Source organism: Harpia harpyja, chromosome 3 (assembly GCF_026419915.1).
Source record: "Harpia harpyja isolate bHarHar1 chromosome 3, bHarHar1 primary haplotype, whole genome shotgun sequence".
Taxonomy (NCBI): Eukaryota; Metazoa; Chordata; class Aves; order Accipitriformes; family Accipitridae; genus Harpia; species Harpia harpyja.
The window spans coordinates 42,166,536-42,178,681 of NC_068942.1; the positions used below are offsets into that span (position 1 = coordinate 42,166,536).

At 34.5% G+C, this 12,146-nt stretch overlaps 1 protein-coding gene across 6 annotated transcripts in view; it reads right to left on the reverse strand.

Annotated features, from left to right (window-relative positions):
* Positions 1–12,146, reverse strand: part of UBR1 (ubiquitin protein ligase E3 component n-recognin 1) — a 73,843-nt gene that overhangs the window by 27,870 nt on the left and 33,827 nt on the right. For all 6 annotated transcript variants that reach the window (XM_052782232.1, XM_052782231.1, XM_052782229.1 and 3 more), the window contains 11 exons: positions 11,239–11,304; positions 10,962–11,063; positions 10,249–10,312; positions 9,702–9,826; positions 8,704–8,756; positions 7,603–7,705; positions 7,031–7,079; positions 4,284–4,438; positions 3,244–3,343; positions 1,857–1,966; positions 435–524 (listed from right to left, as the gene is read on the reverse strand). In XM_052782232.1, the coding sequence (XP_052638192.1) occupies positions 435–524; positions 1,857–1,966; positions 3,244–3,343; positions 4,284–4,438; positions 7,031–7,079; positions 7,603–7,705; positions 8,704–8,756; positions 9,702–9,826; positions 10,249–10,312; positions 10,962–11,063; positions 11,239–11,304 (1,017 nt within the window). The remainder of the gene's footprint in view (positions 1–434; positions 525–1,856; positions 1,967–3,243; positions 3,344–4,283; positions 4,439–7,030; positions 7,080–7,602; positions 7,706–8,703; positions 8,757–9,701; positions 9,827–10,248; positions 10,313–10,961; positions 11,064–11,238; positions 11,305–12,146) is intronic.

The window sequence follows — 12,146 nt, forward strand, 5'->3', positions numbered from 1 at the left end:
TGTCTTTATACAATCAAGGCAAAGCAGATTAACCTCTTGGTAGGTCACGTAAATTACAAGACATAATTTTAAGTGGATTTGTATTCCTAAATATTGCACAATGACAACATAATAAAAAAGATGGTCAAATCATAAAGATAAGAACTGGAGAAATGAACACAAATTACTTCTTCACCCCCCTCAGTTGTTTCACTTAACTTGGAAGTGCAACCAAAACCACATTAGCCGCTGGTAATTCCTTGAAACATGCTTAGCATAAATTTCATTTATTAAAAATATTAATCTTGGAAACTAAATCCTATTTGTAGCCAATATATCAGAAATAAGTATTTTAAAAATATATCAATTTAGGTAACAATAAATTTAGGCATCCTTTTGAAAACAGCCATTCAAAACATTAAATACAAGGCTTCCATTGAACTTTTTATTATTACCTCATCACCTTTTGTAGCTTCTGAGCCTGATGTAGCTGTTACTGTTGTCAAACTAGATTTTTCTCTCAATCTTTTCACTGTGTCAAACATCTAGGAATAGAGACTTAGGTGTTAAAAATAAAATGCAGTTTGGCTCTTATTACAATACAGACAGGATTAAAGCTCTTGATATTTAGTTTCATGTTATTCTGAGATTTTCAAATGGATGAAACCAACTGCCATACTCCTAAAATAACAAACACATCTAACTGTGACCGTATGTGCACTCCTGTAACACTGCTGTGTCTGTATCCTAAACCTGACGAGCACTGCTCAGTATGAAGGAAAGTAAAATCCTTCCAAATTTTCCAGTCTTCTAGCACTAATACTGCTAAGCAGCTAAAGCATCTGTACATCAGAAGAGTGGACAGAAACTGCTAGCTTATGTCAAGAAGGCGAGATGTGGATCATCCCATGGAAATAGTCACTAAAATAATGCAAAAACCTATACATCTGCAACAGAAAGCTTTCCAGCACATGCCAAATTAGTTAAAACTGAGCCTTCAATTTTCATTTACTACTTTCTCCAGCTATCTCTACTTTAATAAGTATCCTGAAGTTTTAATAATATTAAATATTCTACATTTACTATACATATCATTACGAAGTTAAATATACATTTTAAAGTACATTTTTACTTTTGCCCTTAGAATTTTAGAAGAATAACTTCTCAAAAAAAAAAAATCAATCTTTCAAACCTGCCTCCCTAATGTACCAGGATAGTTCAATTTTAATAGCTGAGGATAGTATTGGAACCTGCTATGGATTCTTACCCTCTTTTCCAAGAGCACTGTCTTCTATGTTTGCCACCCAAAACAAGAAGCCCAAACGGAACAGGACAGTAGTATTCCTGCTAAGCAGGAGCCACAGCCTCCTATGTTAGAGAAAGTGTCACAGCTCTAGAAGTTTTTCCCATCTCTTACTGGGTAACGGCAGTGAGTTGGATGGAATAATTCCACAGGTCAAATGTACAATGTGGCCATTAGTCAGATCCATATGACTCAAGTCTTAATACAAGCAGCCTCTAAAATGCTTTCCCGATTAATAAACTTTTGCTTATCACTTGCTGTTATTTTGCAACAGAAATGTGAGGAATAAAGTTTATGTATAAAAATGTCATTACTGGAAAGAGTTATCAAAGCAAAAATTGACCGAATACTTGAAAGCAGCAATAGCAAGTACAATGACTCATAAGCGTTAACGCAGTATTCAAGAAACAATCTTGCCTGGGGGGCGGGGTGGGGGGAAATGTTCCAACAGGTTAAGCTTCTCAAGAAATCCTTGCAGCTGTAAACACTGGGTTATATACAGGAACCATAACATCCTTCAGAAAAGCTTTCTAAATTACTAAAATCGGATCATACTTAACTCCCCCTTGTATACCTGCAGTATCCAATTGATTGTGTCCTTCTGTGCCTCTAACTGAGGAACTCTCTTTATTTTTTCCAAAAGCATTAACACATTCACAGCATTCAAGGCTGAGCTTCCCATTCCTTTACAAAGAAAAGAAAAATAGAAAAGCATGGGTCTTCAGGGGAAAAAAACCTCAATATTTTAATGCACATTTTTAGAAGTGAGACAAATATATTACAAAATTTTTATTTTTTTTTAATTGAGAAGTGATTTTAAAAGAGTTTGCTTACAAAAATACTGATTATTTTTGCATTGTTTATGTATAAATGGGGCTTTGGTTTTTCTGGTTATGCAAAACTAAAGCTGGTAAATAATTCTCTAACATCTCAATTGTAATTACTTTTAGTGTATTCCTATAGTTGACATGAAGCTTCTTAAACAGAAATACGTTCAGTGTGATAATACTTCTCCTTGCTCAAAAATAAGAAAAAAGTAAAAATAAAAAAAATGTGGACTGGGAGTGTTTTTCAAACTCAGTGATACCTCTTTACACAACACTTGAAAAACTAAATAAACACAGTTCAGCAGCTTTATGTATTTATTTATTAATGTAGGAGGTATTTAAAAGACATGTAGATGTGGTGCTCTAGGGACATGGTTTAGTGGTGGACTTCGACTCGATCTTAAATGTCTTTTCCAACCTAAACAATTCTATGATTTTACTTCACAATTCTTATCTCTGTTTCATCTCTTGAGTGACAATTATGTTTAGTTTGATAATGGATTTTTTTTCATTTATTCTTACACAGTGAAGCAGAAACTCTAGATAAGATGGAAGATTATTTAGAAAATGTAGATCCCAACTCCCACTCACTAGTCTTGAACGTAAGATTAGGAAGTGCTCTGTAGAAATTTGGAAAAGTAAAGAAAAAGAAAAAAAGCACATTTCATAACCACTAAGTTTTGCTTCTATTATCACTACCATAGTAAAAGACTTTTGCAGGTAAATCAGTAATTGTACCGCTCAGGAGTACAAAAGATGGAGACAGTTTACTTAAACCCACTGTCATTTTTCAAGGAGTTCTTAGTTTCCACTTCAATAATATTCTTGCGAAGAAAGAACCATTTTCAGTTATTTAACACAGTATTAATTTTCTATTTCTTTCTCAGGAAGAGAAGCACATCTCCTCTTCAACATACCTGGCAACTGGGAACAAAGGAAGCTAGTCCAAACCTGGTTTCTTGATTATTTGAATTAAAAAAAACAACAACAAAAATTTAGCAGATTTTAATTCTATAGCAAAAAGTAAATCCTTTCTGATTAAAATCACTGAATGCTTTCTTGTAGTTTATTTTAGTTCTTATAAAATCAAGTTAGTCTAATTTACTCTGCCCTTTTAAAGAAAATTAAACATACGTGTTGCTTTATGATAAAAATCGAAGGTTACTTCTTCTTCTGGAGACCTCTGTAACTGCTGCTTCTCTTCTAGTAACCCTAAAGAAAGGAGATGAAGCACCTAAAAAAAGAGAAAAATAGTAAGTCACATTCACTGTTGGAGGTCTGGGAAACTGGCATATAAAGTAAGGATGTTTAATATAGTTCTGTACTATATGCTGATTATATCCATGATAAAACACAGAAATGAGAAAAAGTACAGAGATCATACATGGAAAGTGAAATAACAATGCACAATATAAAACTTTCCTGCATATTACTTGCACTAAAATTAATAAACTTTCACACACTTTACATTGGTAACATGAATCTTGTCATTTTGCTGATACAAATCTATGAATATTTGATTAATTCCATAATCCAAAGATTACCAGGTAAGGCAAGGCAATTAAATAATCTATGCACTCTAATTAACAAAACTGATTAATTCAACCAGTAAATTCAGGTCCTAAACCTATAAATATTAAAACAAACGAAACAAAACCCACCAAACTTCAACAATGTCAGTAATTCCTTTTTTATAAAGCATAAAGTCACTGTGGTAAAATGAAATGTTTAATAAATACAAAGTTATATTACTTCATGACTGAGGCACTAAAGACATTTACGTATTTGGAGACTTTGCAGCTTACAAGATGAAGCAACTCCAATTTCTTTAAGATGATCAAAGAGTTTCTTATTTGCACATGAAGTTTCAAGAAAAAGATGAGGCAAGGAGAATTACATCTTGAAACAGCTTCAGGGATGAGGCAACACAGGGGCCAAAGCAAAATAAAAAACTGAAGAATATTTCCAATATAATACTATTGTTTCGCACTTCCAGTTTACTGTGGAGATAAATAATTAGAACTACTTTGTTGATAAGATTTATAACTACAGGTTTGGAGACAAAAAGTAAATTCTTATCATTCAGAGTTAATCTTTACATATTTTGATCTTATCATAAGCAGTTAACATGGTCAACACAGGAATGACTATAGGAAGACCAAAGCTAACCATACCATTTGGATCATAGCTTCAGTCCACAAGTGGGTTTCCAGTTCTACTGCTCTCTGAAGAATGGTCCGTAGTATGTGCATCATAACATCACAGTTCAGAATCCTCACCACGTTGCTGAATGCAGGACTGAAGTCTGGAGGAGGTGGTGGTGGCAATGCTAGAAAATGGAGATGTGCAAATATATTAACGACCCGGCATCTCGTCAAAGATTGCAGGCAAAAAGTAGAGAGCACAAACATACTCATTCCAGTGAAAGGACAACCGGACCTTTAAATTAATAAAACCATGCTCAAACACAATTGTTCACCTAAGTCAGCTTTTATCTTTAGCAAAACTAAGCATTTGTACTGAATTCTTATATAAAACACATGCAAACTAAGGCAAACAATCTATCTGTCCTGGTTTCAGCTGGGATAGAGTTGATTGTCTTCCTAGTAGCTGGTACAGTGCTATGTTTTGAGTTCAGTATGAGAAGAATGTTGATAACACTGATGTCTTCAGTTGTTGCTCAGTAGTGTTTAGTCTAAAGTCAACGATTTTTCAGCTTCTCAAGCCCAGCCAGTGAGAAAGCTGGAGGGGCACAAGAAGTTGGCACAGGACACAGCCAGGGCAGCTGACCCAAAGTGGCCAATGGGGTATTCCATACCATGTGACATCACATCTAGTATATAAACTGGGGGAGTGGGGGCTGGGGATCGCTGCTCAGGGATTAACTGGGTGTCGATCAGCAGGTGGTGAGCAATTGCACTGTGCATCATTTGTACATTCCAATCCTTTCATTATTTCTGTTGTCATTTTATTAGTGTTATCATTATCATTATTAGTTTCTTCTTTTCTGTTCTATTAAACCGTTCTTATCTCAACCCACGAGTTTTACTTCTTTTCCCAATTTTCTCCCCCATCCCACTGGGCGGGGGGGAAGTGAGTGAGCAGCTGCATGGTGCTTAGTTGCTGGCTGGGGTTAAACCACGACACAATCACAAGTACTTAGTTGTATCTGTAAATGGAAATCTTTAATACTTTGCACTGCCTTATCATTTATGTATCACTAATAAACAGTGTTTGAGTTTTGCATCAGATATAAAGTTTTTAAGTAGTTAAACAAGAGTGAGCAGTGGATCTTCCAGAGCGTGGTGTCTCATGTTACAGTGTCCCATGCCTAATATGGCCAGAGCTCTAAATTCTTCCTGCTACTGGGGCATTCTGATCATTTCTAGCTATGTACGTTTTCTGAGCTAATATTGAAACTGGGTGATGTGGTGTCTCACCCAGAAGCCACCTGGAATCTTGGCATCTACTAACAGCAGCTCAACTAACGCCACAGCCTTTCCCTACCTGGAAGCATTGACTTAAGTCGTCTTTTGGTATGTGGACGCCTATTTTGAGAAAACTTCTATGAATGCAGTGTCTCTGAAACCATCAATCTTTTGACAATTTAGACTGAATGAACTATAAAAAGTTACTGACAAAGGCAACACACCCACCTTAAAAGCATATGCACAAAGTATTTGCAACAAAATGGGTAGCCTCAGGGGAATACACATCAACATAAACACTTATCTTTATTTTGGAACTGTATTGTCTGATTACAGGAATGTGAGTTTGACAATTACATCTAAATATCTGCATTTTTTAAAAGTTCCACAAAATAAACGTCCCTGCTAAAGTTGCTAAAGTGAACGGGGCGGGGAATAAAAATTAAGAAGGAAAATCTGTCAACTGTAAACAGTGGAGGAAGAAACCAAAAGTAATCCAAAAATATTTTTTCCTCATTGTTTTCCAGCTGTCAGTCTTCTAAGTTACTTAGAACTGAAGAAAATTAAGTTTTTTCAAAGAGAATGTGATTTCCGATTTAACTGTGTCCCTCCTAAATGACAATGCCAGTTCATTCTTTTCCACTTCCACAGTTTTTCAACTGAAAGGAACCCAAAGCAAATAAAATTTACTCAGAATTAATTTTAACCATCTTGGGTATTAAATGCTATATGCCCCTGATTGTGCACAAAAATCAAAATACACTTTACAGTAGGAAGTAAAGATTAAGGTATTGAACTGGAAGGGCATTCTGGGAAGAGAAAAATAACCATATCTGTTGCAACTCACAAAAGCAGGTAATAGTTTATTTTATTAAATTGTTCATTATACTTATTTGTTCAGCTTACAGAGGCTTCCTCAAATCAACTCAATTAATGCTCGTGACTTGAATAGGTAAAAGTAAACTCAAAAGGGAAATAACATTTGTGTTACAATAGAAACATGGAGGGTTATTGTTATATGCATTTGCAGCTTCTAAAAAAGAAAATTTTGATTTATAAAACTTAAGTCTCAAGCAACTTACAGAATGGATATGAGCACTAGTTCCTGCAGCAACCTTCTCTACATGGCATTATTATGTCTCAACATTGTGCTAGAGAAACTACTCACAAAAAATAAAACTTCTGCCTCCTAGTTACTCCACCATAAAAAACTCTACGTCGTTCATTTTGTCAATGGGTACTATGCCATGTTTATTTGTCTACATGGAAATCAAACTAAAGATTCCCAAACTCCTATCTTTGTGTTAAAAAAGGGGAAAAAAGAAATTTCTGGTGCTAATTAATTACAATTACTACAAATCACAACAAATTTAATATGAACTCAACTATCCACGATTAAGTCACAAGACATCTCCCAAAGCTCATTTTATATGTACAACTACATACACTACTGAATTATCACATTTGTCAAGTCATCCGTTTCAAATTTTTACCTTCATCTCTGTTTTCTTGTTTTCTTCTTTTCTTTTGTGTGTGTTCAGCCTATGGAAAAAGTAGTGTTGTTCTATCAGCATTTCTACAGAAGTACGCAATGAAACAATGAGAAAGCCTAAGCTAGAAACATGGCATGATACATAGTCAATACTTGGTCGTGTAACTAGAATCTTGTCTGAAATCTGTTTAACAATATTGCATTTTGCATTTCAATTTGTAGTAGAGATGAATAATTGGACATACTTGCTTCCTCAATAAGAGTTATAAAAGCAAATTTTGGGGTTTTCCAATTCAACCATAATTCTTACCATATTTTGTTCTTAGCATAAACAGTTAACAGAGGTAATATAGAAGTCACAATAGGAAAAATACTAATGCAAACCATACTACGTCAATTTGTATTAACAATCTTAACTTCATTAGAAGTTTAGTTTTGAAGTTAGCTGCATATATTCTTTACTGAATCAGTTTCTTTAGGTTCCATTAATTCCTTTGATTCGCTAAAATTCTTTTGACGTTGGTAAGTGTGTACTATTTTTTAACCTTTGAGAGTGAACCTTACACTGCTTACCTTGCTGTGCTGGGTCTTAGTATAGTGATAAAAGAACATATTGAACTCCTTCAAGCATTCATCTTTCAGTTCATAAACTCCATGGCCAGACACACCCGGTTTCCTTAGAGAAATATTTCATGAAATACAGATTAATAATGTAGTTCAGCATATCTTTGAATGTAAACAGTCCAGTAACACAATTCATTTTCTAAGGAAAAGCTAATAAGAAGTGGAACAGTGATGGTTGCTTCATTAACTTATGAGGAGCATAGAGTGAGTACAGTTATCAGCCTTTAATTTTCAAGACTGTTTACTACTGTAAATACTACCCAGCAGTCTATACCATCTACAGCACACCATATAGCCTCTGACAGGTATTTTTAACTTTATGGCTTAGAATTTCAGACACTGGATGTTACTGTATAAAATTCATTACTTTCTTTAACCAAGGTACAAAACAAGTAATACAAACAGCTACTTTCCAACCTCCCATATAATTCCCAAAGCAAAATTCCTAGGTACACCTATAGTTGCCCTCAATTAAACATAAACAAGCGAGCCACATGAAATTTAAAATAAGGCATACTGAAATAATTAAAATTACAAGACATTTTTGTGGCAAAAATAGCAGACATTTGAACTACTTTTTCTCAACTGCTACAATTGATTGTTCTATATTTGCATATATATGTGTGTGTGTGTGTGTGTGTGAGTTAAAAAAAATTAACTCCCATCAGAAAGTTACAGCAAATTAGCAACTAAATAACATCTAAACCGGTGATTAGGTGGTGATTGTCAAAGGTACAATGAGTTGTTAAAGTTCCCAACCATCTCTGAAATAAAATGAATTTTCGAAGATTTTCCCACTGGGACTTGAGATTACTAAACTCCTGAGACTCCTCAAACTGAATTTGAAGAAAGAATGGGACAAAAGGAGAGAAGCAGCGCCTTCAGATATTCCATACACTTTTCTTTCCCATGCATATTTGAAAGCGTATATTTCAAGACAGCAAAACATTAGCTGAACAGAGACTGTGCAGTGCAGCTTGTTTACCCCATATAACTGAAGACATCTTATTTCACATTCAAGCTACTTACAAAACAATATTAAGAACTTACTTAAATGTAGCCACTTTATCAATTACGTTCTCCAAGCCAGTTTCATTGTTCTCCTGGTAAAAAATTTAGTTTGGGATAAATATAATGATTCAAATATCTTCAGTATTATGCTAGGTGTAACAAAAATAGACATACAGATTTAAATCAGTTCCCCAATTCGTGAATTAATATATTTTGCTCACTGTTATTCAGAAAGCAGATATTCATAACTGACAAGTTACAAAGAAGTACCAAAGGCAGATAATACTTTCATTTAATCATGTAAAATTTTATTTATAATAGAGCCAATCTCCAGAAACACAGCAGTGCCTTACCCGACCTCAACGGAGGGAAAAACAGAGTTTTCGTCTCTTAAAACAGTGAATGTGAATCACCCATAAGTGGTTTCTGATAATATTCCACACTATTTAATTTACAATAAAACTGAAGGTTTTTGCATTGAAGCCCTGAAAACTTGCACAGGCTATAAATTCTAATCCACATGCCTCCCTTTGCTTGAATTTTCAACAGGTGGAATAGAATGGCAGGGAAATCTGTGCTTTCAAATAGACCTGTACAATACTTGACTTCCAATGGATCTGCACAGGTTTAAGTGATCAAAATTACACAATTAAATTTATTGATAGTACACAGGGCAGAATGGAATCCAGCTGCACGGTCCTACAGGACCAAAAGAGAAAACAAATTTTAAAACTTTACTTTTTGAACCTAGGAGAACTACAGCTGAATATTCTAAAAAATTCCAGCTCTTCTTCAAAAAGCACAATCCCCATACAAGCCTTTTTAGATTAGACCATACTTGAACCCATGACATTTACCTTTACATCAGTAAGGTGTGTAAGCCCCTTTGTCATGCCATTTTGTAATTCTGAAACCAACATTTGAGCTTTATATCAGAAATAAAATGCTTCCACATAAAGATATGGAAGCTAAAGAAGAAAAAGACATAAAACAAGAAAACGTAAATTAAGGAAAAAAGTAAATAAATCAGGACTCACATTTTCAGGCAAGGACTTGGTAATTGCACTATGTGCCATTGGTTCAATACATAACAGGTGGATGATTTCTCTCATGATAACATCTTCTTTTGTCACATTACTCACTCCAGGCACATATCTTTCCCCTACCAGAGTAAATCAAAAGGAGAAGAATGGCAAATATGATAGTTATAAAGCAGTTCTGAATTTTGCACAGAGGTAATGCTATTGCTGGGGTATTTCACAGTATAAGTTTGCATTCGCCAGAAACCTATCCCAAGTGTCTAAGAGGAAAAGTGTTTTTTAGCCTAGCTTCCTAACAAAATGGGCCGAGATGGAATTTCTCTTCATATTCTACTTTAATGTCAATTATGAAGTTACTAACAGCTTTTTTCACTATGCAACCCCTATTGCTTACGGTTGACAAATACTTGTGTTACTGAACCATCTATTTAAAATAGGCATTCTCCAGTATCCTCTCCATACCATCTACGTTAAAGAAAGTCATCAACCCTGTTTTGTCAAACTGTAATAATCCATTACTACAACAGAGAGAAATGAAACTTACCCACAACATAGATGAGAATCTGTAGCATCTCTTCTATTAACACGTTACATTGTTTGATCAAATCCTACAAGAATTAGTGAAACCAGTTTTAAAAAAAAAAAAACAAACAAAACAAAAAAACCCCAAACAAACAAAAAAAAAAACCCAAAACCAAGCAGGAAAATCTGTCAAATGACACTGAGCTCAACCTTCAGGTGCACTACTTCACTGAAATACTGTACTGTAAGAAAAAACCTCCATTCTAACAAGCTGGAAAAAATGCCTGTGCTTGTAGAGGAGATATTATTCTGCAATTGAAGTGCATGATTCACACGCAGAAAAAGAAACAACAGCTAAAAATGTATCCCAGATGAAGAGTTATATGAAAGTTCAAGCCTCAAGAAGTAGCAGAACAATCCAAGAAACTTCCAGCCAAAATAAGAACACATAACATCGCTTAAGAGACACAAAAATTTTATACAGAAGTCATTTATATGGATTTTGGTAGATGCCCTATGAAATAGAGGTCAAAGACGGCAAAACCTGTTTGCTAATTTTGAGTAAGCCTCCACAAATTCCAAATACAAAATCATTTATCTAACCACTAGGTCCTGTGTTGACTGACTTTTAGTGTGGTCATAAAAATGCGGTTATCAACAGTAGCTAGTTTTTCTTATTAATGTTCCATAAACTCAAAGCAAACAAATTAATCAGCAGAAATACTTGCCACTTACCTGATCTTTGGTGGGCTTGATCTTTTTGAAAGCATCAGCAAGCTCGTATCTCTGCAGTATCAGCAGGAGGAACTGGTTTGGATCCATAAGAGATGCACCTATCTATTAAAAAAAACAAACTGATATGAACATCAGTTACTACTAGAGTTCTTCATTAATTATGAAAAATACTCTTTTACCAAGAAAATTTTTTACAATCATACAATTTTAATTAAAATTAAAAGAAATTCCATGAAAATTTTATTAGTCAAGCAAGCAATGATTCAGAACATTATACCTGGAGCATGATGATGTCTTTATCATACATCTCTTCTCTGCATTTAACATCTTGATAATAGAATACCTGAGAAATAGGAAAACAAAATTTAAGTAGAGATGTAAAGTAATGCACTATCAAACGTGCACCAGTTCATGTCTGAGGCTTTTTTAAACTGTACAGCACCTTTATTGAGTAAGGGAAAGTCCTGTGTTTCTTTCAAGACATGTACTTTGATGGAAGTGAAAAATGTTTTTTCACCTATCCAGAGAAAGTCTATGACATCTTCTTCATACCCCCTTCCAAGACAACATAATTCAAATGGCTGCTACTGATTAAAGTCAAAACATCCTCCTTCTCCTACCCCAGTTCTCAGAGAGACAATTCTACAGGGGGCTACCAATATCTACTTTGATTTCACCAAAGGGTCCTGTGAAAGGTAAACACATAATTTCTGTTGTCAAAGAAAAAAAAAAAAAGCAATGCCAAAGTTGGCAAAATACAAGTACTTAAGCGTAGACTCTTCCTTTGACTTTTACTTTTGCAACAAAAAAGCCCGCAAGTATTATAAAATGGTTTTCATGTCCAGTTATATGGCACTCAAAAGTTTAGTATGAGATTAAAATAGTTTAACTTTTGCATATAATGATTATCATACACTAAGAGATACTTTTAACATTTTATGTTATAAGCAACAGTACTAACAGTACTTATGCAGTGATTTCTTTATCAGATCTGAAATTAGTTTACAGCAGACATCAGTGACATTAATACCATTTCGCAGAGTCAAAAACAGTCATAAGAGAGATAAAAATACTTGTCTGATATGGGGAGGCAAGCCATTGATGAAGCTGCAAATAAGACTAAGTCACCTGAACTCCCACCTAGAAACTTTTCTATTTAGTGTAGGAGTGACCCCCATGACCACT